The following is a 23,895-nucleotide window of genomic DNA, read 5'->3' as shown; positions in this document are numbered from 1 at the left end:
ACAGAAAAAGCCAGAAGTGGTGCTGTGGTTCAAGTGATGGAGTGCTAGCTAGCCTTGGGCAAAAAAGAAGCTCAAGGACAGCACTCAGTCCCTGAGTTCAAGTCCCAGGACTCACCAAAAAAAAAAAAAAAAAAAAAAAAGTGAGCGAAGATAGCCTTTACTCACACTAGTATTTGTAAGAGCTTTAACCGTCACAATTTGCTAAGGACTGGGGAAAACTCTGCCCCTATGTGGACTGATGTATTTGGGAACCACTAGTTTCAACAAGAAAAACCTTTCTCTTTAAAGAAAATATTTAGTTTACTTGAGTACACGGCAAGGCAGAGTTGAAGACAAACACTTTATGTCAGCCTTTTAAAAGTTCAGTGTTGGGGCTGGGCATGTGTCTTAGAGGTAGAGTGTTTGCCTCGCCTGCATGAAGCCCTGGGTTTGATTCCTTAGTACCACATAAACAGAAAAACCCAGAAGTGGCTCTGCGGCTCAAGTGGTAGAGTATTAGCCTTGAGCAAAAGAAGCTTAGGAACAGTGCCCAGGCCCTGAGTTCAAGCCCCGGGATAGCAAAATTAATTAATTAGTTAATTTTAAAAATTTCAGTGTCAGCCAGGTGCTGGTGCCTCAGCCTTTTCATCCTAGCTACTCAGGAGGCTCAGATCCGAAAACCATGGTTCAATGCTAGCCTGGGCAGGAAAGTCTGAGACTCCATCTTCAATGACCCACCAGAAAACCAGAAGTAGAGCTGTGGCTCCAACGGGTAGAACACCAGCCTTAAGCAAAAAAACTCAGGGACAGTACCCAGGCCCTGAGGAGTTCAAGCCCCATGACCAACAACAACAAAAAATAGTTCAGGGTCAGACTCACCTACACCCACGCCATCTTTGACAAGTACTGAGCAGTGCTGCTCCCAGCAGCTGCGGCAAAACTGGTGCTGACAAGCCAGAGAGAGGAGGTTTTCCTTCCGTACAAACTGCATACACACTGCGCAGTGGTGAGGGGGATGGGCTGCGGGGACCTGGAAAGAAAGGCACAACCATAAACCTATACATTGGACTGGGAAGGTGGCTTAGTGTTAGAGTGCTTGCCTAGCATGCAGGAAGCCCTGGGTTCAATTCCTCAGTACCACATACACAGAAAAAGCCGAAAGTGGTGCTGTGGCTCAAGTGGTAGGGCGGCTAGCTTTGAGCAAAAGAAGCTCAGGAACAATGCCTAGACCCTGAGTTCAAGCCCCAGTATTGGCAAAAACAAAAACAAAAAAAAAACAGAAAAAAAAAACCCAAAGAATTATAAACCCAGCCTCAGTACTTAGAGGCCAGGTCTACACTGCTGTTTTATTTGTCATACAGTGGTTTTTTGCATCAATATACCCAAACGACAAAGTATTATTATAGTTCTTACCAAAGAGATGTCCCATATAATGAACTTGGAAGGAAAAGGAAGGAAATTGTATAGGATGTGAACTGCAAACCTTGAATTCCAAAATCTACATCATGCTACAGAGACTGGTAGACAAAGACAATCTGGGGACTTGAGCCAAAATTACAAGCCAGTGCTGGGATGTAGCTCAGTGGCAAGTGCTTGCATAGCAAGTGCAACGTCCTGGGTTCAATCCCCAGTACCAAAAAAGAAAAGACAAAACAAAATTACAAGCCAATGGAAAAACGCCATGTAATAAATTTACTTCAGCTGTGTTTTGACTTACTAGAAAAACAAGTTGAGGACAATGACTGTACTCTCTTGTTTACATAGTATGCGTTTAGAAACTTTTCTCCTAAGGGTGCAGAACTTATTTGGTGATCTAAGCCCCATTTCACAATCATAAGAGCACTTATCATATATCCTCATTCAAAATTATTCAAACAATGTTCATCTCCTAAGTACAAAGGGAATTGCTCTGTATTATCAGAATATAATTCCTATGGTAGTCAAGAGAAGAACAGGTGGCTCATGCCTGTGATCCTAGCTATTCAGGAGGCTGAGATCTGAGAATTGTGGTTCAAAGCCAGCCAGGGCAGGAAAAATCTGTGAGCCTCTTATCTCTAACTTCCAAAAAGCCAGAAATGGTGCTGTGGCTCAATAAGCTGGAGCACTAGCTTTGAGTACAAAAGCTCAGGACAGCATCCAAGTCCTGAGTTCAAGTCCCAGGATTGGCATGAACGAAAGAAAGAAAAGAAAGAAAGAAAGAAAGAAAGAAGGAAAGAGAAAGAAAGAGAGAAAAAAAGAATGAATGAAAGAAAGAGACAAAGAAAGAGAAAAATGAAAAAGAAAGAAAGAAAAAGGAAGGAAGGAAGGAAGGAAGGAAGGAAGGAAGGAAGGAAGGAAAGAAGGAAGGAAGGAAGGAAGGAAGGAAAAAGGAAATTAAATAAGTAAGTAAATACAGGAATAAATAGAACACACATGTAAAAGGACAGAAGAGGGCCAGGCACTGGTGTTTCACGCCTGTAATCCTACTACTCAGAAGGCTGAGATCTGAGGATCACAGTTCAAAGCCAGCCTGGGCAAAAAAGCCCATGAGACCCTTATCTCCAGTGAACTACCAGAAAACTGGAAGTGGTGCTGTGACTCAAAGTGGTAGAGTGTTAGACATGAATGACAGAGCTCAGAGTGCCCAGGCCCTGAGTTCAAGCCCCATGACTGACCCCCCCCTCCGCCCCCCCAAAAAAAGGAGTTTTAGAGGAAAGTGGTCACAGAAAATGGGCTTTGTAAAAACCATGACTTAGATTTGAGTCTTTTAAGGTAACTTTCATTCTTAGAAGCAAAAATGGAGGACAGAGTCTAAGCATTCTAGGCACAAGCAGAGTTGAAATTCTTTCCCCCCAGTGCTGAGACTTGAACCCAGAGTCTCATGCACATTAAGCAAGTGCACTATCACAGAGCAACATCCCTAATCTAAAACTTCTAGTTATAATAGAAAAGGCAGATTGATGCCTGCAACAAGTATGTGGAGGCATCCTAGACAGCAGAGTGAAGATGGTGCTCATGACATAGGGAGCCACAGCAAACGCACATGCACAACCAAAGGAGTCTCTCAAATAGGACAACACTCACATGTTTCGACGGGTTAGGCTGAACTCGAGCCTCAACGAGCAGTTGAGCAGAATTGGACTTGAATCTACAAAACAAAAAGCAGAAATAAAGGGAACTAGAAAGTAAAGACATTGTTACTTCTAAACAGCAACATGATAAAACACCATAGGATGTGATCGCATGAAAGTATCTTTACCTCGGGCTGGGAAGGTGGCTCAGTGGTAGAGCGCTTGCCTTGCATGCATGAGGCCCTGGGTTTGATTCCTCAGCACCACATAAGCAGAAAATAAAAAAGCTGGAAGTGATGCTATGGCTCAATTGGTAGAGCGCTAGCCTTGAAGGGACAGCGCCCAGGCCCAGGGTTCAAGCTCCATGACCGGACCCCCCAAAAAAAATTAAAAAAAAAAATCTTTACCTCTTCACAGAGCTTTTATCTGAGTACAAAGAATTTTTTCAATTTTTTTTTAGCTACCAATTGGTTAGAGACAAGTAACTCTTATACCTGAGTCTTGGTAAGCTCATATCTTGAGGAGACCAAGAGCTGGAGGATCGCAAACTCAGCTCAGGCAGAAAAGTTCCCCTATTTAATTAGCAAAAAGCCAGGCTGGAGCCATTGCTCCCAGTAATAGAACACCAGCTGTGAGCAAGAAAGCTGATCAAATGCAAGGCCCTGAGTTCAAGGCACTGAAAGAAAAGCAACATTGCTTTAAAGGTACTAGGATTACAGGGCCAAATCTGCTTAAAATCTAGTTTTGAAAATATAGGTAATATCTCTCTATATCTTCAAAACAAAGGAGGCGTCTTTAAGATCCAGCAAATGGAAAATACAAAATTATGCTCCATTTAAGTACTTAAACTTATTCAAAGACATTAGTAAGTGAAAAACTATGTTATAAACTAGATGATAATTGTGTGTGTCCCTATGTACAAACTGGCAAAGGATTAGTGTTCTATTTATTTATTTATTTATTCTTGAACTCAGGGCCTAGACACTGTCCTTGAGCTTTCATGATCAAGGCTGGTGCTTTACCACTTGAGCCACAGCTCCACTTCTGGCCTTTGAGTGGTTGACTGGAAATAAGAGTCTCACAGACTTTCTGGCCTGGGCTGGCTTTGAACCTTGATCCTCAGATCTCAGCCTCTTGAGTAGCTAGGATTACAGGCACGAGCTACCAGGGCCCAGCTTTAAGAACAAACAAGCAAAAACAAAAAAACCACAAACAAACAAAAAACCCTCTAATCAGACATTCCTCTGGTAATTTTTTTTTTTTTTTTGGTCGCTCGTGGGGCTTGAACTCAGGGCCTGGGCGCTACCCCTCAGCTCTTCAGCTCAAGGCTAGCACTCTACCACTTGAGCCACAGTACCACTTCTGGTTTTCTGAGTGGTTTATTGAAGATAAGAGTCTGCCCCAACTGGCTTTGAACTGTGATCCTCAGATCTCAGCTTCCTGAGCAGCTAGATGAAAGGGGTGAGCCACGGGCACCCACTAGTCCCACTTTTTGGATAGTTCTTTTGTTGTTGTTGGTCATTGGGCTTGACCTCAAGGGCTGGGTGCTGCTGTCCCTGAGCAATTTTGCTCAAGGCTAGTACTCTACCACTTTGAGCCACAGTGCTACCTCTGGTTTTCTGGTGGTTCACTGGAGAATAAGAGTCTCATGGACTTTCCTGCCTAGGCTGGCTCTGAACCATGATCCTAAGATTTCAGCCTCTTGGGTAGCTCGGATTACCAGCATGAGCCACTTTATCTTTTTTTAGGCACCTGCTGTATTTATCTAGTTGTCAAACACACATTCCAAATACCATTGCTATTCAAGGGGCTAGGAAGGTGGCTCAGTGTTAGAGCACTTGCCTTGCATGCATGAGGCCCTGGGTTCGATTCCTCAGCACCACATAAGCAGAAAAAAAAAGCCGGAAGTGGCACTGTGGCTCAAGTGGTAGAGTGCTAGCCTTGAGCTGAAGAGCCCAGAGTTCAGGCCCCACAACTGGACCCAACCCCCTACCCCGAAAAAAATATCATTGCTATTCAAATCTCTATTCTTACGTAATGTTAAGAGAGTTTTGATGGTCAAAAATACCCTATTGTGGTTCTAGAGTTTTGGACAGTTTGGGAAGTTCATCTGCAATTCTATTCAAATGCAGTCAGTTCCTGAGTGCAGAATTTTGAAATGTAGTCAAACCAGAAAATTATTTTCCCTTTATTAATTTTGTAGAGCAGCTGGTATGGCCAACTCAGTTGTGTTTAGTCTAAAGAAGAAACAGTAACACCTTCCTCTGTGGAAAAATGAAATGATACCACACAGAGAATGGGCAGAAATGGTAACTAGAACAGATTTACTTGCTAGTTTTGTACCCCAAACTCTGTGTGTGTGTGTGTGTGTGTGTGTGTGTGTGTGTGTGTGTGTGTGTGTGTGTGTGTGTGTGTGTGTGTGTGTGTGTGTGTGTGTGTGTGTGTGTGTGTGTGTGTGTGTGTGTGTGTGTGTGTGTGTGTGTGTGTGTGTGTGTGTGTGTGTGTGTGTGTGTGTGTGTGTGTGTGTACCACAGTGCCACTTCTGATTTTCTAGTGATTCATTGGAGATAAAGAGTCTCATGTGGGGGGCTGGGAAGGTGGCTCAGTGGTAGAACGCTTGCCTTGCATGCCTGAGGCCTTGGGTTCGATTCCTCAGCACCACATAAGCAAAAAGAAAAAAGCCGGAAGTGGCACTGTGGCTCAAGTGGTAGAGCGATAGCCTTGAGCTGAAGAGCTGAGAGACAATGCCCAGGCCCAGAGTTCAGGCCCCACAACCGGACCCAAAAAAAAAAAAGTCTCATGTGGACTTTTCTGCCCACACTGACTTCTAACTGCGATCCTCAGGTCTCAGCCTTCTGAGTAGCTGTTTTATCTAACACATACCATCTGAAGACAATTTTTATTGTCAAGGACTTGGGGGCTGGTTATTATTACTTCTAGTAGGTGGAGCCCAGGGCTGCCAAACTTCACAGAGCAGCCCCCTAAAGATTTATCCATTCCCAAATGTTAAATAGTTGCAGATGAGAAACACTGAGCTAGACAGTCATCTGCCTCTGAGTATATACAGCCTTTGAGCATACACACACACACACACACACACAGACACACAGACACACACACACACACACACACAACACACACACATTTTAGATAGACAGATAGACAGACAGACAGACAGACAGATAACAGACAGATTTTTTTGGGGGTGGGGGGTGGGGATCCAGTCATGGGGCCTGAACTCTGGGCCTGGGTGCTGTCCCTCAGCTCTTCAGCTCAAGGCTAGCACTCTACTACTTGAGCCACAGCAACACTTCCAGCTTTTTCTGCTTATGTAGTAGTAAGGAATCAAACCCAGGGCTTCATGCATGCTAGGCAAGCACTCTACCACTAAGCCACATTCCCAGCCCCTCTGAGGATATTAATACCAGCAATCGCTCCAGAGGATGCAAGAGAAGGAAGAAGCTCTCTTTCTGAGAATTTTCCAAAACATATTGGGACTAAAATCATCTTGTTCAATAGTGCTGTTTCTGCCAGATGCTGGTGGCTCACGCCTGTAATCCCAGCTACTCAGGAAGCTGAGATCTGAGGATCCTACTCTGAAGCCAGCCTGGGTAGAAAAGTTCCTGTGAGACTTATCAACAATGAACCACTCAAAAACTGGAAGTGGCGCTGTAGCTCCAGTGGAAGAGCATTAGCCTTGAGCACAGAGAGGCTCAGGGACAGCACCCAAGCCCCAGGTTTCAGCCCTACAAAAATAAAAAGAATGCTGGTTCTGGAAGAGGTGTGAGAGATACTCAAATCCTCTACTGGCAGAGAAGTGGTAGAGGTAAACTGACCAGCCTTCTCTAAAGGTGGTATTTCACATACCAATCGTGACACAATTTTCAAATTTCCAAAAGAAATGAGTGGAGATATTGGTAAAAATTATCTACAAGGGCACAGATTAAAATCTAGCCATGGAGGGGCTGGGAAGTGGCTCAGTGGTAGAGCGCTTGCCTTGCATGCCTGAAGCCCTGGATTTGATTCCTCAGCCCCACATAAGCAAAAAGAAAAAAGCCGGAAGTGGCGCTGTGGCTCAATTGGTAGAGTGCTAGCCTTGAGCTGAAGAGCTGAGGGACAGCGTCCAGGCCCAGAGTTCAGGCCCCATGACCGAACCCCCCCCCCCCCCGCCCAAAAAAATCTAGCTATGGCAAAGAAGAGCTGAATGAGTTTTGCTTTCCAACAAGTGGTATGAAGAAAGTATAGAAAGTCACACATGAAAAAATAGTAGTCTTTTGCAAATGTAATAATGCAGACTGGAAGAAGATATTCCAAAATGTAAATAATAATCAGTAGTGGGTGGGCAAACAGAAAGGGTTCTCAGCAATCACCTTTATTCTAAGCACCTTACCTGTCCAATATCTCTGAGACTTGCCAGTGGAAATTAACTAATATAAGTTTTGCAACTGAATGAGATACCTGGAAAAAGAAAAAAAAACCAAATTATAAATGTAATTCTTCATAGAGTGCTCCAATGGAAGAAAAATACATATATCCACATCTTTGCCAGGCCCAAGCTTGATTTCCAAATTCTTTCTCTTGGTTTCTCAAGTAAGTTCACATTCTTACAATCTTAGTGGATTTTATGGATCACTTTATTTTCATTAAATGACCATTCCGTGACAATTAAGAAACTTCCAATGGGAATTTATGCAAAACCACCATTTCTACAATAAGTGACAAGCTGGTACCCTGTTTAAGCAAAGTGTGCCTTTAGTTTAAGGTCTTGTACTTAGAAGAAGTCTCTCAGCTTTGCAATCCTTGTAAAAAGTACACGTATGTGTACACACACACACACACACACACACACACACACACACACACACACAAATAAAAAGTCTATGAAAAAAAAAAGCCATGAATTCTGCTGGGCCATGCATGCCTATAATCCTAGCTACTCAGGATGCTGAGATCTGAGGATCATGGCTCAAAGCCAGCAGCAGCAAGAAAGCCCATAAGAACACCTGTTATCTCCAATTAACTACCAAAAAAGCAGGAAGTGGAGCTGTAGTTCAAGTGGTAGAGTGCTAGTCAACAAATTCTAATTGAAAGTTAAAAATTTGTGGACAACCTTTGACCATATTTACAGCACATGGTACTGATTATTAAAGAAAATTAAAAGGTGCTTTATGCAACCCATTCTATCTCTGTATATTCCTCCTGAGGAAATGATAGAGGACAAATATACCACCAGGTTATATGTATTAGTAAAATATTAGAGATAAATGTTCAACAAAAAACGAGAGCTTGAAATGAAATTAGGTTAAAGAAGAAGCATGTAGCAAACTAGGCATGGTGACACATGCCCGTAATTCAAGCTACGGAGATCAGGAGGATTGTAGGTTCAAAGTCGGCCTGGGCCTTCACACCCCTTCTCCTGCATCTCAACAGAATAAACCAGGCATGGTGGAACACTCGTGGCATCATAGCCACAAGGGAGGCATAAGCAAGTAGAAGAGCCATGGACCAGGCCAGCCCTTGGCAAGAAGTGAGAAGATATCTGAAAAACAACTAAAAGCAAAAAAGCATTAGGGAAGTGGCTCAAGTGGTAAGGAATCTCCCTAGCAAGCACAACGACCTAAATTTAAACCATATTACTGCTATTATTACTACCAGAATACATAAATTAAGGGCCAGGTACCTGTGTCTCATCCTGTAATATAGCTACTCAGGAAAGATGCAATCTGATTATCGTAGTTCAACTCCAGCTCAGGCAGAAAAGTCCCCAGGAGACTGTTACCTCCAATTAACAACTCAAAAACCGGAAGTGGCACTGAGGCTCAAGTGGTAGAGTACTAGCCTTGAGCACAGGGAGGCTCAGGGACAGAGCCTAGGCCTGAGTTCAAGCCGTAGGACCAGTAAAAATACATACATACATACATACATACATACATACGTAAGACAGCTTATAGCACTTGGGGCATGAGTTTCTATTTCTCTCCTATAAAAGGTTTCATGTATATTGCTGAAGTTTTTTTTGTTTTTGTTTTTGTTTTTGGTCGGGCATGGGGCTTGAACTCTTGGCCCGGGCGCTACCCCTCAGCTCTTCAGCTCAAGGGGAGCGCTCTACCACTTGAGCCACAGCACCACTTCCGGTTTTCTAGTGGTTTATTGGAAATAAGAGTCTCATGGACTTTCCTGCCCCAGCTGGCTTTGAACTGTGATCCTCAGAACTCAGCCTCCTGAGTAGCTAGGATGATAGGTGTGAGCCACCAGCACCCGGCTGAAGTATTTTCTTAGTTATGGCCCATGAATACTTTAGGCCTAAGTTTCCTTAATTATAGCACTCAATTCATCCCAATAGACCATTATCACAAAATGAAAAAAGAAAAAGACAAAGAAAAAAGGAGACCAGACATTTGGCTTAAATAACTGTTGAAATGTTCCTTTGGGTTACAAAGTCTTTTTGAAAACATGACAGTGATAATGGTATTGGATGAACTTGATAGAACCTTTTTGTCTTTTATAAACTCAGTGGGGCTCAATCTTAAAATCAGTGCTTGCCAGGCACTGGTGACTCATGCCTGTCATCCTAGCTATTTAGGAGGCTGAGATCTGAGAAATCGTGGTTCAAAGCCAGCCCGGGCAGGAAAGTCTGTGAGACTCCCATCTTCACTGAACCACCAGAAAACCAGAAGTGGCATTATAGCTCAAGTGGTAGAGCACTAGCCTTGAGCTGAAGAGCTGAGGGACAGAGCCCAGAGTTCAAGTCCCACGACCGACCAAATAAAAAAAAAAAAAAAAAAAAATATATATATATATATATAAGTACATTAGTTGACTAAAGTTCAGGGATTGTCCATTTCCGTATTCCTTCTCTCCTTCCCTCCCTCCTTTTCTCCTCTCTCTCTCTCTTTCTTTTCCTTCTTTCTTTTTTGGTCAGTTATAGAGCTTGAACTTGGGGCTTGGGTGCTATCCCTAAGCTCTTTTTGCTTAAGGCTAATGCTCTACCACTTTGAGCCACAGTTTTTGGCCAGTTTTCTGGTGGTTCATTGGAGATAAGAATCTCATGGTCTTTCCTGCCCAGGTTGCCTTTGAACCACGAGCCTCAGATCTCAGCCTCAGACAGGCATGACAGGCACGAGCGAGCCACCAGTGCCTGGCTCATTGCGATATTTCCACACACGTGTACAATGTGGCCCATCAACCTCACTTCTTTAAGCATCTTGTTATGAAGCCCTGATTGCCCTCAAGCTTACAATCTTGCTGCCTTGTTCTCCTGATTGATTACACACACACACACACACACACACACACACACACACGGGCAGCAACACCCAGCAATACACACACACACACACACACACGGGCAGCAACACCCAGCAATACACACACACACACACACACACACACACACGGGCAGCAACACCCAGCAATACACACACACACACACACACACACACACGGGCAGCAACACCCAGCAATACACACACACACACACACACGGGCAGCAACACCCAGCAATACACACACACACACACACACACACACACACACACACACACACGGGCAGCAACACCCAGCAATACACACACACACACACACACACACACACACACACGGGCAGCAACACCCAGCAATACACACACACACACACACACACACACACGGGCAGCAACACCCAGCAATACACACACACACGGGGAGCAACACCCAGCAACACACACACACACACACACACACACACACACACACGGGCAGCAACACCCAGCAATACCCACTGCTTTCTGTCTTGGCTTCTAAAAAGACTGTAGCAGAGACATTGGATGGTTCTAGAAACACAAAGTCTCTGCCATGTCTGGCACTTACTTCCCCCTATTACCATAGATAGCTTAGGTGGAGCTTATGAGCTAAGAACAGGAATCAGGTTTCCTCTGTCAGATCCACAGAGCCCAGAGCTGAACTAGACACAGGGCGGCTCCTCAGTAATAATGATTTCTTCTTCTTCTTCTTCTTCTTCTTCTTATTATTATTATTATATTATTATTATTATTATTATTATTACAAGTCCTGAGACATTATTATTATTATTATTACAAATCCTGAGACTTGAACTCAGGGCCTGGGCACTGTCTCTGAGCTTCTTTTGCTCAAGGTTAGAGCTCTACCACTTGAGCTACAGCACCATTTCCAGCTTTTTCTTTTTATGTGGTACTGAGGAATCAAACCCCGGGCTTCATGCATGCGAAGCGTGAGCCCCCTTCCCAGCCCCCAGCCCTTAATATTATGTTGTCAAATAATGGACTTACAAAATAAATTCTGCCATGAAATTTGGTACTGTACTTAGTCTAATTCCTTGATCTTAACAGTGCTCATATAAAAAAAAAAAATCACACCTACAGATAATATGACTTTGTTGCAGCCAGAAGTTTACTGATACATACAAATCTACTAACAATGAATTTTGAATATCCCAGTGGAGAGCTGGGCATGGGAGGCTCACACCTATAATTCTAGTTACTCAGGAGAATGAGGATTGCAGTTCAAAGCCAGCCTGAGCAGGAAAGTCTGTGAAACTCCACTAAATTGTCAACAAAGCCAGAAGTGGAGCTGTGGCTCAAATGTAGAGCACTAGATGAGTAAAAAGGTCAGAGGGCTGGGAAGGTGGCTCAGTGGTAGAGCGCTTGCCTTGCATGCCTGAGGCCCTGGGTTCGATTCTCCAGCACCACATAAGCAAAAAGAAAAAAAGCTGGAAGTGGCGCTGTGGCTCAAGTGGTAGAGCGCTAGCCTTGAGCTGAAGAGCTAAGAGACAGCACCCAGGCCCAGAGTTCAGGCCCCACGACCGGACCCAAAAAAAAAAAGAAGGTCAGGGGCTGGGAATGTGGCTTACTGGTAGAATGCATGAAGCCCCGGGTTGGATGGATTCCTCAGTATCACATACACAGAAAAAGCCAGAAGTAGTGCTATAGCTCAAGTGGTAGAGCTCTAACCTTGAGTAAAAAGAAACTCAGGGACAGTGCCCAGACCCTGAGTTCAAGCCCCAAGACTGGCAAAAAAAAAGTCAGGGACAGAGCCTGGTCCCTGAGTTCAAGACCCAGGGACACAAAAATACACACACAAAAATAATAGCCCAGTGGAACTGAGTTCTAGTGAGAAGAGAGAATGATGTGTCAGAATGATGTGGCAAAATGATGTGACTTTATTCTCTAAGTGCCAACTGAACTTCAATATACTCTAGAAAGCAGTACATTAAAAAAAAAAATGTCAGTTTAGCTGGGTGTTGGCGGCTCATGCCTATAATTCTAGCTACTTAGGAGGCTGAGATCTGAGGATCACAATTCAAAGCCAGCCCCAGCAGGAAAGTCCATGAGACTCTTTTTTTTTTTTTTTTGGGGGGGGGGGGGGTCGTCTGATCGTGGGGCCTGAACTCTGGGCCTGGGCGCTGTCCCTCAGCTCTTCAGCTCAAGGCCAGCGCTCTACCACTTGAGCTACAGCGCCACTCCAGCTTTTTTCCTTATGTGGTGCTGAGGAATCGAACCCAGGGCCTCATGCATGCAAGACAAGTGCTCTACCACTGAACCACCTTCCCAGTCCCATCTATGAGACTCTTATCTCCAATAAACCACTAGAAAACTGGAGGTAGCGCTATGGCTCAAGTGGTAGAGCGCTAGCCTTGAGCTGAGAGAGAGCACCGAAGCCCAGAGTTCGAGCCCCATGACGGAAAAACAATCAGCTTATGTGCCTCCCAGTAGCCTTTGACAGGAGGTGCTGCTATCATTTCCAAGTCACAGATAGGGGTGAGAGAATTGCCCATATCATATCTATAATGTCCATAAGTTCATAGACGATCAGGTGTACTTTTCCTTAATAACCCCCTATAAATCCGATGGAATTGATATCATGAATTCAAGCAAAATGTGGTATGACTAGACCCTCTCCCAGTTAGAGGAAGGATCTATAGGAAAACCATGTTCCAAAAATGGGCTCCTGAACAAAAGAAGCGCTGGGATGGGAGACTATGAGGAACTCCAGAAGAATATATTCTACAAAAGCATTCACCCTGCTGGGTGCTGGTGGCTCATACCTGGAATCCCAGCTACTCAGGAGGCTGAGATCTGCGGATCACAGTTCAGAGCCAGCCAGGGCAGGAAAGTCCCTGAGACACGTATCTCCAATGAACCACCAGAAAACCAAAAGTGGCTCAAGTGGTACAGTGCTAGTCTTGAGCTGAAGGGCTGAGGGACAGCACCCAAGCCTAGAGTTCAAGCCCCATGACCAACAGAAGTAAAATAAAATGAAATAAAATAAAAAACAAAATAAAAAAACAAAAACCAGAAAACATTCACCTCATTATTTACCCATCAATTTTTTCCATAGTAAATGATGGTTTCCTGGTTAGGACAAGGACAAACCTGATGAATGCCATTAAGCTACATTTGATAAAAATCAATTTTTTTTTTTTTTTTTTTTTTGCCAGTCATGGTGCCTGAACTCTGGGCCTGGGCACTGTCCCTCAGCTCTTCAGCTCAAGGCTAGTGCTCTACCACTTGAGCCACAGCACCACTTCCAGCTTTTTCTGCTTATGTGGTGCTGAGGAATCGAACCCAGGGCCTCATGCATGCAAGGCAAGCACTCTACCACTGAGCCACCTTCCCAGCCCCGATAAAAATCAATTTTAATACAGATGAGCTTTCTCAGAAAAAAACAAACAAACATTATTCACACTACTGCTTCTTAATACTTGAAAGAGCTCAGCAATCACATCCAAATCTATTAGCACCAACATGCCTACAACAGCACCTTTTGATATTCACTTATGGAAAGGAAGCATTCAACAAAACCAAGAAGATCTCTTGCTAGGATTTTATAATCAACAAACAATATTTCAGTAGTCAAGATTAAGTTTTAAGCTAGGCACCAGTAGCTCATGCCTGTAATACTAGCTATTCAGGAGGCTGCTATCTGAGGATTGCAATGTGAAGCTAGTCTAGGCAGGGAAGACTGTCAGACTCTTAGGTCTAACGAACTACCAAAAAAAGCCGGAAGAACAGCGGTGTCTCAAGTGGTAAGAGTGCTAGCCTTGAGCAAAAGAAGCTCAGGAACAGCAGCTAGGCCCTGAGCTCTACCCCAAGACACACAGACTCACACAGACACACACACAGACACACAGACACACACAGAGACACACAGAGACACACACAGAGACACACACACAGAGACACACACACACAGAGACACACACACAGAGACACACACAGAGACACACAGAGACACACACACACACACACACACACACACACACACACACACACACACACACACACACACACACACACACACACACACACACACACACACACACACACACACACACACACACACACACACACACCCTTGGGTAGGAAGAAAGAAATATAACTGTTCCTGGATAAAATGACTTTATGTAGAAAATCCTAAGGAAATATACAAAACTATACAAAACCTCTATTTGAACCAATGAATGAATTTGGTTAAGGGAATAACAAAATACAATACAATATTTTATGTGGCTCCAACAAAAAATAAATTTTAGTATTTCAACCCAATACACCTAAAATATTGTTTCAATATGTAATTCAAAAGATAACATCAAGCCAGGCACCGGTGGCTCATGCCTGTAATCCTAGCTACTAAGGAGGCTGAGATCTGAGAATCATGGTTCAAAGCCAGAGCAGGCAGGAAAAGCTTATCTCCAATGAATCACCAGAAAACCAGAAGTGGCACTATGGCTCAAGTGGTAGAGTGCTAGCCTTGAGCTGAAGAGCTCAGGGACAGTGCCCAGGCCCAGAGTTCAAGCCTCATGACCATGACCACCACCACCACCACCACCACCACCACCAACAACAACAAAATAACATAATCAATAAGCTATTTTTGTTCCTATCCCTTTTAAAACTCTAAATTCAACAGGTATTTTAGACTTAGCACATCTGAACTACAGGATCACAGCTACCATACTGGTGGCTATAACTATAGCTTACACAGAACAATTAAAACTAAAATCAAGCTGAGCACTAGTGGCTCACGCCTATAATCCTAACTACTCAGGGGAATTGAGAATTGTAATCCTAGCCTGAGGTTTGGAGCCAGCCCAGGCAGAAAAGTCCCTGTCAGACTCTTATCTCCAATTAACCATCAGAAAACCAGAAGTGGAACTGTGGCTCCAAGTAAGCAAAAAAAAAAAAAACTTAGGGACAGTGTTCCGGCCCCAAGTGCAAGCCCCATAACTAAAAACAACAACAAAGAATCTCATGAAGTTTTCTGCCTGGTTTGGTGATGCTGATCCACAGACTTAAGCTTCCTGAGTAGACATGTCACTACAGACATGAACCACCAGTGCCTGATGAACCTGTGTTCTTTTTTTTTTTGTCAGTCGTGGGGCTTGAACTCTGGGCCTGGGCGCTGTACCTCAGCTCTTCAGCTCAAGGTGAGCGCTCTACCACTTGAGCTACAGCGCCACTTCCGGTTTTCTGGTGGTTTATTGGAGATAGGAGTCTCACGGTTTTTCCTGCCCGGGCTGGCTTTGAACCGCGATCCTCAGATCTCAGCCTCCTGAGTAGCTAGGATTACAGGCGTGAGCCACCAGCGCCCGGCTTGAACCTGTGTTCTTTACATGCGCACATCTAAAAAAAATCCCAAGAAAAATTACAGCAGACTTTTTTTCAACATATTAATAGTGGATATGAAGAATCCAGAAGACTGAAAGCAATCTTCAAAGAGAAAATAAAAGAAGAATTATGCCTATGGGATTTCAAGACAAAGTAGGGCTGGGAAGGTGGCTCAGTGGTAGAGTGTTTGCCTTGCATTCATGAGGCCCTGGGTTCAATTCCTCAGCACCACATAAGCAGAAAAAGCCAGAAGTAGCACTGTGGTTCAAGTGGTAGAGTGCTAGCCTTGAGCTGAAGAGCTGAGGGACAGCGCCCAGGCCCAGAGTTCAGGCCCCATGACAAAAAAAAAAGACAAAAGTAATCAAGAAATTGGGGATACTAGATACTAGACATAGACTGTATCACAAAACAAAACACCATTCAGAGGTATGGTCAATTTCCAATGAAAATTGTCAATGAAGTTTAAAGCAGAAAGGACACTTTACAACAAATGATTCTCAAATAATTTCATAGTTTATATAAAACATAAATTTTGCTGGGTGCTGGTGGCTCACACCTGTAACCCTAGCTACTCAGGAGGTTGAGATCTGAGGATCACGGTTCAAAACCAGCCCAGGCAGGAAAGTCCCTGAGACTCCTATCTCCAATTAACCACCAGAAAACGGTAAGTGGCACTGTGGCTCAAGTGGTAGAGCACAGATGAAGGGCTGAGGGACAACTCCCAGGCCCAGAGTTCAAGCCCCACAATCTACCAAAAAAAAAAAAAGGAAAAAGAAAAACACCAAAATCCCACAAACTGTGACTCTTACTTCATTTAACACAATTAACTAAAAATAGTTAATATATCTAAATGTAAAACCTGAAATTATAAAACTAAAAAGTGCCAAGTGTTCATGGTTTTATGTCTGTAATCCTAGCTACTCAGGAGACTGAAATGAGGATCAGTTCAAAATCAGAGGGTGAATAGTAAATAAATATTAGGAGAAATCATTAAATAATCACTGGGAAATGCATATTACAGCTACAAGACATCAGTTTACTGATGAGAAACGATTACAATCCCAAAGACTGACAATCCCAAAGTAAACTATTAGCAAGGATATAAAAACCTGAACCCTTAGAGAATGATAGTGGGCAAGTAAAATACTAAAGCTATCTTGGAATAGTTTCCTTTCTTTCTTTCTTTTTTGCCAGTCATGGGGCTTGAACTCAGGGCCTGGGCACTATCCCTGAGCTTCTTTTGCTCAAGGCTAGTACTTTACTACTTCAGCCACAGCGCCACTTCCAGCCTTTTCTGTGTATGTGGTACTGAGGAATTGAACCCAGGGCCTCAAGCATGCTAGGCAAGCACTGTACCATTAAGCCACAATCCTAGTCCCAGAATAGTTTTCTTAAAAGTTAAAATCCTTACCATGTGACCTAGCAATTCGACTCCTAGATATCTATACAGGAGAAATGAAAACATATATTCACATTAAGCCCTGGTCTGGATAGTGATAGGCAGCTTTATTTCATAGGAGTCAAAAAGTGGAAACAACTGATGAATGAATACATAAACAAACTGTGTATACAATGGAAAAATCATTATTCGGCATAAAAACGAATATACTACTGAGAAATGAGAAGGATGTGGAAATGATGTGGATAAACCTCAAAAAACATCGACAGAAGGAATCGGGCATCAAAGAATTATTTTCACATAAATGGAAATTTCTGGGATGGTGAAGCTATAAAAAGATAGAAGATCAGTAGGTGCTAGGGGCTAAGAGTGAGAATTGACTGAAGACAGGCACAAGAGAACTTTCCGGGTGATAGAAATGTTTCAAAACTGGATTTACTAAATAAAACAGGTAATGACATATTTTAAAATGAACTTAGAGGGTACCGGTGGCTCATACCTGTCTAGCTACTTGGGAGGCTGAGATCTAAGGATCACAGTTCAAAGCCAGCCTGGGCATGAAAGTCCATGACACTTTATCTCCAACTAAACACCAAATAGCCAGAAGAGGTGGTAGGCTCAAGTGGCAGAACACCATTCTTGACTGAAAAAGCTAGGGGACAATGCCCAGGCCCCTGAGTTCAAGTCCTAGTACCAGCATACAAGATCATGGTGATTTGCTGCCCTAGACAACTTAATTTAATGTGTATTTTCTCCACTAGATTCCTAAGCAGAAAGCAGATTGTGGTGAAATCTTTTTTTTTTTTTTTCCCAAATCACAAGTCTCAAATCCACCTGCAATTGTTTTAAATGATAACCACAAATTTCTAGTTTCCACCAAAACCTCTCTCTCCTTACAAGAACACTCAAGACAAACCTCTATCAAAATTGGATTCATTATTGGGGCCAACATTTGACCCCGTGTTCACAAAGAATAGGAAGCTATATCCTGATGCTGAAGGAAACCAATGGATTTTGACAGTCAAGATGCTTTCTAATATGAAGCTAATTACTGATCTTTAGGATGAGTGTGTTAAAGAGTTTCAGGAAATTTAACAGTTATTACTTGACATGCCCAGATCACACAGACAGCATATGCTTATGATTCAAAGGAATACACAGAACATACTAATTTTATATAAAGCTCAAGGTACCGAATAGCTCTCACTCCTGACCCAAAAAAAAAAAAAAAGTTTCCCAAGAAAATCCATGAACATAAATTGCCTCATCTTTTTAAGTTTCCTATAGCTGGTTGAGGCTGCCCAACCCTCAGGATCAAGTTCATACAACTTGCAAATGGATTGTTGTTTTTTTTTTTTTTCCCCCAAAAAGGATAAAACCAGCAGCCCACCAAAATGGTCACCAGCCCTTCCCACACTTACCAGTGCCATAGGGACGATGCAGCCGATGGCAGTGAGCATCAACGGCCTGAAAAAATACAGGTGGTAGTTTCAATTTTTATTTCGAATTCTTACTTGCCAACTGCCTGAAATCTTTTAAGGCTAAATGAATGGGTCTTAGTGACTGGGTTAAGCCATGTTTCAATTACATTTGTTAACAAACACCAGGAGCCATTCACTGAAAAAGATGAAGAAAGGGAGGAAAACGAGGGGCCAGTTTTCCAGCCTGGGGTATAGCAAGGGACATGTGATAGGGAAAAACTGGCCTAAAGAGATCAAGATGAATGGATTTGGTCTAGGGGACTGAAGGGAATGTGGGAGATTTAAAAAAAAAAGGGGGGGGGGTACTAAGAGAATCATTTTAAAAAGAGACAAGATTAAGGCACAGGAGAAGGTAAATTCCAGCCTAGAGTAGGGGCAAAATCAGCATAGGTGATGGTGGCAGGAGGGAATGTTCCAGTAGGTTCTGAATGTAGGCAACGATCATCTCCAAAGTCTAACAATTTAAGTGGTAGGATTTCTCTTCTCCCATGCTTCACATCTATATATTCTCCACCTCTAAAATGTCAGTGGCCATGCACCTCATTCTAATTCTGCCCTTCACAGGTCAATGACTCATAACTGAAGCACCCATACATCATACATGCTTTCTAAATGTGATTCCAAAATTGTGATGACTAAATTTGAAGATTTCTAACCAGTCTAGATAGAATTCCTTCCTAACGGCCATGGCTTGATCATTAAAATCAAAGAAGATCCCAAACATCTCACTCAATAAAAGACTGCGAGTATAATACTGCAAAAATAGGACAGCTATTCCTTGGCAATTTTATTTAAACTCTCAAACCTCTACAAAAGTGAAGAAAACAATGAAAGCCATGTACCTAGCTTCAACATCATCTGTGATCCCATCTACTGGGCCTCTATTCCAACCTTGCTCATACTCTGGAGATTACTGTGATGCAAATCCTAGACAGCACATTTGTTGTGGTGTGCATTTAATAGAACCTGCTTCGGGAAGTACTTGAGACAAAAAAGTTGGTGTTTACAGCACTGTATAATGTTCTAATATATTTTCTACAGGATGCCACATAGACCATTTCTGTAAATGCAGGTCACGCCTAGCAACCACCATGGAAAGGAAATGCAGGTGGATGTTGGTAGAAAAATGCACTACACAAAATAGGATTAATTCAAGCTGAGTCTCCACTCCTGTGACCACAGGCCCATCCTGCAAAAAAGGGTTTCAACAATTTCCTTCTAGCTAGGCCTAAGAGAGGGACTATCAGATAACAACTAGACGGTATCTCTTCCCTTAGAGGGCTTAAGACACCTCAGGGCCAATACATCTTAATGTCAAAGCCAGTAAGAAAACCCTATTTTTATGAACTTTCTATTTATGTAAAACTCCATACAGAAAGGAAAAGGGATGGATGCTCCTCAAGGGCAGAGAGTATTTTGAACTGTTTCTTCTTCTGCCAATATCCAGGCACCCAGGACAATGTCTGTGCAAGTTCTAGATCTCGTGTACCAAAACCATCCTGTCTCTGGTAGTCTAGTCACTACAAACTCCCACCCATACCATCCCTAGGGCATGCAGGTCTCAAAAGCCTGAACCCTCAGGGATGCTTGACTTAAGGGCAGAGACTAAATATGGTTTCTCTGAGGAAGGTAAGAAAGATCAAAAGTGCTGAGATCGCCTGAAGGATTGCATGATAGGTGAGAAAGCTGATAGGTGGTTTGAAGGGGCAGAAATACGTACATATAGGATAAAGAGAGGAACAATACAATAGTTATTCAGGCTAGTCTGGGACAGCTGCTATTTTTAGTTTTTCAACAAGAGTAAAAGTAGTGAGACCCTTGTCTCCAATCTATCACACTGTGCCAGAAGTGGCTCAAGTGGTAGAGCCCTAGCCTTGAGAGAAAGCAGCTCAGGGACAGCACCCCAGCCCAGAGTTCAAGTCCCAGGATCGGCAATAAAAAAAATCATTAAAAAAAAAAAGACAGAAAATAGCCTGGCACTAGTGGCTCATGCCTATAATCCTAGCTACTCAGGCCTGTAATTCTAACTACTCAGGAGGCTTAGATCTAAGGATCATGATTAAGCCAGTGGAAGTGGTACTGTGGCTCAAGAGGTAGAGTGCTATCCTTGAGCAAAAGAAGGGACAGAACCCAGGACCTGAGTTCAAGCCCCAGGATGGCACCCCTCTCAAAAAAAAAAAGGGGGGGGGTTGAGGTTGGGGGTAGAGAAAAGGGACAGAAAATAAAAGGCAGAAAATTTTTTTACTTCAAGTTAAAGCCTCCACTATCCCTTTTCTCAGCTTCTAAGAAATTCAGGGAGCACTTGTTTTCTTGGGAAACAACTCTTAATCTACACCAATTATCAACAAGCAAAGAAAATCAAATGGCTCATAAAATGTACTTTAATGAAAAGGACAAAGCTACACTACCACCTCATTCCCGTCCACCACGACCGCATTCCTGCCATCTGTCTAGCTTCTGCTGGGTGCCACCAACATCACCTGCCCATAACTCTACTAGACATTCAATAACAAATGTTTTCAATATTTCAATAATATATATTTTTTAAGTTCCTCTACGGGTTACTTTAACAACTTTTAGATAATAACTCAAAGGACCAGAATTGTGTCCAATATCACCAGCTTTGGGGCCACTCACACAATGTTCATATACTAGGCAAAATAAATTTTTAGCACTTAATTCATTATATTCCTGTCCCCACATAAATGGCTTTACTTGGATGATACTATTTTCTGTGGGTGCCACCAAGGACTGTGAATTCTGGCAGCTTTCTTTCATGAAAATTCTAATTTATTCTCCTGCCCCTTATAGAGTTCCATGGTTTCTTCACCATTTCCCAACCATCTTGCAGGTTCTTCATTCTATCTATTGCTCAGAATCCATCCATTTCTATCCTTGAAGGATCTCACCAAAATTAGTTTTAATCTGGGGTGAATATTTTTCAGGCCTACTTGTCCGTTGATAATCACATATTTTTTCATCATTGATGAATATATAGAATCATACATTATAAATATTATAATATGATATATATACACATAGGTATATATATATATACACACACATATATATATATACATGGGGTTGAATTCAGGGCTTTGTGCTTACAAGACAGGAGCTCTTCCATTTGAGCTACTGCTCCTGCCCCTTTTCCTATGGGTTATTATCATTATTATTTTGATCGGTCATGGGGCTTGAACTCTGGGCCTGGGCACTGTCCCTCCACTCTTCAGCTCAAGGCTAACATTCTACCACTTGAGCCACAGCACCACTTCAGTTTACTGGTAGTTTATTGGAGATAAAAATCTCATGGACTTTCCTTCCAGGGCTAGCTCTGAAGTGTGATCCTCAGATCTCAGCCTCCTGAGTAGGATTACAGGCATGAGCCACTGGCATCCAGCTCCACGCCAGTCATGGATCTTGAATTCAGGGCCTAGGCACTGTCCTTGATCTTCTTTTGTTCAAAGCTAGCACTCTACCACTTGAGCCACTGCACCACTTCCGGCTTTTTCTGTTTATGTGGTACTGAGAAATTGAACCCAGGGCTTCACGCATGCTAGGCAAGCACTCTACCACTGAGCGACCTTCTTTGCCCCCATAGGTTATTTTTTAAGATAGATTCTCTATTTATGTCCAGGCCAAACTGGGCTATAATCCTCCTACATATACTTTCTGTGCCACAGTGCCCAGCCATTGTGCTCCGTAGTAATAGCTGGGGCAACAGGTTAACACTACCACACCTAGCCATTGTTGAAATGGAAATTTCACAGAGTTTGTGCCCAGAGTGTTCTTGAACTAAGATCCCCATTATCTCTACTTCCCTAGTAGCTAGGACTACAGGTGTGCGCCACCAGTACCTAGCTAACTCATTTCTTTTATAATTTTTTTCCTTGCCCTCTTTAGTCCCTCAGGCAACTAATTGTTGACTGATTTTCCTTCACAATAGACTAACTTACATTTCCTAGAATTTTTTTTTCTTTTCTTTTCTTTTTTTTTTTTGCCATCCCTGGGGCTTGAACTCACTGTCCCTGAGCTTCTTTTGTTCAAGGCTAGCACTCTACCATTTGAGCCACAGCGCCACTTCTTGGCTTTTCCTGTGTATGTGGTACTGAGGAATGGAACCCAGGGCTTCAGGCATGCTAGGCAAGCACTCTACCACTAAGCCACCTTCCCAGTCCCATTTCTTATCATTTTCGATCACTGATAACATTCTTCTTTTTTTTTCTTCTAGGTTCCCAATTTATTTTGAAGCGTATCAATTCTGCTTATATGAGTAATCCATTCCTTTCATATCACAAAGAGGCATCTGCTTTTTTGAGACTGCGTTTCACTATGTGGTCTAAGCTGGCCTCGAACTCACAATCCCCTTGTCCTAGCCTCCTGAGTGCTAGGATGACAAGTGTGCATTGTCATGCCTGATGACTGACCCCCCCACACACACCCCGACCCTTTATTTTGTCAAGTATGATGTCCTACAAGTTTGCCATTACAAGTTGAATATCCCTTAGCCAAACTGTGTGGGACCAAGATGCTTCAGATTTCAGAGTTTGGGGGATGCAAGAGCATTTACAAAGACTGCCATTTGAGCATACAACACTCAAAAAGGTTCAGATTTCAGAGTTTTGAGTGAAGGATGACATTTAGGCTGCTTCCAGTCAGGGACTAGTGCCAATAAATCTGCTATAGGCATCTGAATACCCAAACAAACAAACAGGCAAAAAAACAAACTAAGGAAAACCATCTGAGAACAGCCAATCACCTTGAAGGAGAAGACAGTGTTAATAACTTTATAAGAAAAGGTCTGGCATGCTTTACTATGGTTCTCATAAAATTCAAAACTTTTAAACCCTGTAGTTACTGACTGCAGGTACCATTTATTGTCTATTCACTATTAAGGCAATAAGAATGCTATTTTGATAATCAAAGAATTACAAAGTTATATTTAGGTATCAAAACAAGCAGTCGTCTCTCCTCACTTCAGTGATCTAAATCATTTCACCATTTTCAAAATGCTTTCACATACTTTTTTTTTAGTGGAGCTTGAACTCTGGGCCTGTGCGCTGTCCCTGAGCTCTTCAGCTCAAGGCTAGCACTCTACCACTTGAGCTACAGCACCACTTCTGGTTTTCTGGTGGTTAATTGGAGATAAGAGTCTCACAGAGGCTGGGAAGGTGGCTCAGTGGTAGAGTGCTTGCCTTGCATGCATGAGGCCCTGGGTTCAATTCTTCAACACCACATAAGCAGATAAAAGCCAGAAGTGGCACTATGGTTCAAGTGGTAGAGTACAAGCCTTGGGTGAAAGAGTTCAAGGATAGTACCAATGCCCAGAGTTCAAGCCTTAGTACTGGAAAAAGAACTGT

The 23,895-nt window shown here is 42.9% G+C and overlaps 1 protein-coding gene across 3 annotated transcripts in view; it reads right to left on the bottom strand.

Annotated features, from left to right (window-relative positions):
* Arih2 (ariadne RBR E3 ubiquitin protein ligase 2) overlaps positions 1 to 23,895 on the bottom strand; it is a 51,386-nt gene that overhangs the window by 12,628 nt on the left and 14,863 nt on the right. For 2 of the 3 annotated variants that reach the window (XM_070017722.1, XM_070017723.1), the window contains exons 4-6: positions 7,420 to 7,487; positions 3,043 to 3,106; positions 859 to 1,009 (exon numbers count right to left, since the gene is read on the bottom strand). In XM_070017722.1, coding sequence (XP_069873823.1) covers positions 859 to 1,009; positions 3,043 to 3,106; positions 7,420 to 7,487 — 283 coding nt within the window. Of the gene's footprint in view, positions 1 to 858; positions 1,010 to 3,042; positions 3,107 to 7,419; positions 7,488 to 18,475; positions 18,522 to 23,895 lie in introns of all 3 variants that reach the window. The other variant, XM_070017724.1, reaches the window with a different exon arrangement.

The sequence above is a fragment of the Dipodomys merriami genome, unplaced genomic scaffold, assembly GCF_024711535.1.
Source record: "Dipodomys merriami isolate MVZ:Mamm:240054 unplaced genomic scaffold, mDipMer1.0.p SCAF_125, whole genome shotgun sequence".
NCBI lineage: Eukaryota > Metazoa > Chordata > Mammalia > Rodentia > Heteromyidae > Dipodomys > Dipodomys merriami.
The sequence above is the reverse complement of the archived record's forward strand: the minus strand, read 5'-3'. Positions and strand labels throughout refer to the sequence as shown.